At 36.7% G+C, this 2,236-nt stretch overlaps 1 protein-coding gene across 1 annotated transcript in view; it reads left to right on the top strand.

Annotated features, from left to right (window-relative positions):
• Nucleotides 1–1,681, top strand: part of LOC106517228 (ankyrin repeat and SOCS box protein 15) — a 14,175-nt gene extending 12,494 nt beyond the window's left edge. Inside the window, exon 10 of the mRNA XM_014007951.1 lies at nt 1,368–1,681. Within this exon, the coding sequence (XP_013863405.1) occupies nt 1,368–1,543 (176 nt within the window). The 3' untranslated portion in view covers nt 1,544–1,681. The remainder of the gene's footprint in view (nt 1–1,367) is intronic.
• The last annotated feature ends 555 nt before the right edge of the window (nt 1,682–2,236 follow it).

Below are 2,236 nucleotides of genomic sequence, written 5' to 3'. Positions count from 1 at the left end.
AGGCAATATATTGCGATATATTGCGATTTTTTGTCCAAAAATTCTATTAAATAAAAACCTCTCACTGAAAAAAAAAAAAAGAAAAGCTAATGTTACTTGTAATGTACTTACAATGCTAATGCTACACTTACTCTCTGGCGCTCAAGAGGTAGAGGAGCCAAATGTCTGGCTCACTGCTGCCAACTAGTGGTCAGAGGCTGAACTACAACATAAAAATGAATGGTTGGCAAGAAGGTTGACATTTTAAACCTTAATAAAAAATCGATACAGGGTTTTAGAATATCGATACAGTATTGGATAATGAAATATCGCAATATTTCAGTGTATCGATATTTTCTTACGCCCCTAGTGTTAACCCTGTCTGTTAGCAAAATATCTCATGAGCCACTGGATGGATGCAAACTACTTTTTAATAAGTCTTACATGGTTTAGTGTACAAGATTGCGCAACATTACTTATAAAGTTTGACTAAAGCGTAACTTTGTCCCTTTTCATCATGACTGTTTAATACAGTGATTCACAACCAGGGGTATGCGTACCCTTTGGGGTACAAGAGTATATTATAGGAAACGTGGAAAAATTTCCCAGGTGTGTAAAAAATGAATAAAATAGGACTGAGATATGTAGGACCCTACGATTTCCACAAAATTTAAATGGAATCAAGAAATTGACACAAAATGAAATCCCATATAAAAGGCAGAATCTCACAGAATTTATTCATTTGGGGTATTTGATGTATTTTGGACGCTGCTGCTTCCTGCACCTGCCATTACCTGGTTTATTTATTTACCTATTCACTTTCAAGACAACAATTCTATCTTTATGTTTAATTTGAGTTGAAAAGAATAAAATGCCTGAGAATTAAACATTCTATGGGGTTAAATAAATAATTTTCATTTAATAATCAGTTGTAGTACATTATAGTTTTGTAGAATCATCATTACGTTTGACAGAGGGGTACTAGTGGTATGACAAAATGGCTCAGCAGGTACACAAGTCTAAAAAGGTTGGAAACCACTGGTCTAATATTCTGGCACAGGGGATCCAGTCCCGGTCCTGGAGAACCACTGTCCTGCAGGTTTAAGAGGTTTTTCTGCTCCAGCACACCTACGTAGTTTAAATCAGTGATTAACAGACTTCTGCAGAACTTGAAGAGGTAATTGAGTATGCAGGACCTCAAGGACCAGAACTGTACACCTCTGCTTTGGCATGAAAGAGTGGTGTCAACAAATGTTATTAAATAAATACATTTTATATCTCTCACCAAGGGTTCCACCAGTTTCTTAGCAGTTCTGAAGTCGGGTTCTTTTGGACCTTTTTCCATTCAGCTGTTGAGACTTAATGGACTGAGTTGTGTTCTCCTGCAGGCAGCCCTCGCTCCCTCAGGCACCTCTGTCGACTGGAGATCAGGAGACGTTTGACGATGAGGAGACTGAACAACCCTGAGATCATGAGATCAGATCTTTTCCCTCCAAGACTAAAGAGGTTCATCCTGTATGAGGAGCTGGACCTGTACAAGCAGAACTCAGACCGGCTCATGTGAACATTTACCTGTGTCCTGTCAGGGTTGTATAAATATTACTGTCCTCTACACATACCTGTTTTCTATTATTTGGATTAATACTTCAACTTTTTTTTACCAAGCTAAATGGGTCATGTTTTGTGTTTGAATAAAGAAATTGCTGTGTTTTTAATAAAAAAACTGTCCTAACACAAACATCATTTACTTTTTTTGCCGTTTACCATGTATTGACTACAAGCTTCTGACTCACCAATTTGAATTGAATTGAATTGAATTGATAATGTTTATTCATTTCATCAAAAATATACAATATACAACAAAAAGTCAATTCAAACAAACAATACAAACAATACAAACAATTCAAGATGGCCGCCACAGCTACTAGTCAAACTCACAGATAATGAGCTAAAGGTTATGTAGAAGTAGCTGAAAATCATTTAATTAAAAAAAACCTTCCAACAGCTACATCATTCAGACAATATGACCTCACAGAGTATTTTTCAGAAACCAGAAGAAGAGAAGATGAGAAGTCTTAAAACTAAACTGGATGAATTCAAAGTAATACTTGCTCAGACCCAACCACATGTTATGGCTATATCAGAATCATGGCTGACTCCTGCTGTACCAAATTTGTTTCTTTCAGCTGAAAATGATTCATTGTATCGTAGAGACCGTACTGATAGGCTTGGAGGTGGTGTTGCAGTTTATGTTCAC

This window comes from Austrofundulus limnaeus, unplaced genomic scaffold, assembly GCF_001266775.1.
Source record: "Austrofundulus limnaeus strain Quisiro unplaced genomic scaffold, Austrofundulus_limnaeus-1.0 Scaffold46, whole genome shotgun sequence".
Taxonomy (NCBI): Eukaryota; Metazoa; Chordata; class Actinopteri; order Cyprinodontiformes; family Rivulidae; genus Austrofundulus; species Austrofundulus limnaeus.
This window is presented reverse-complemented; position numbering and strand designations above follow the sequence as displayed.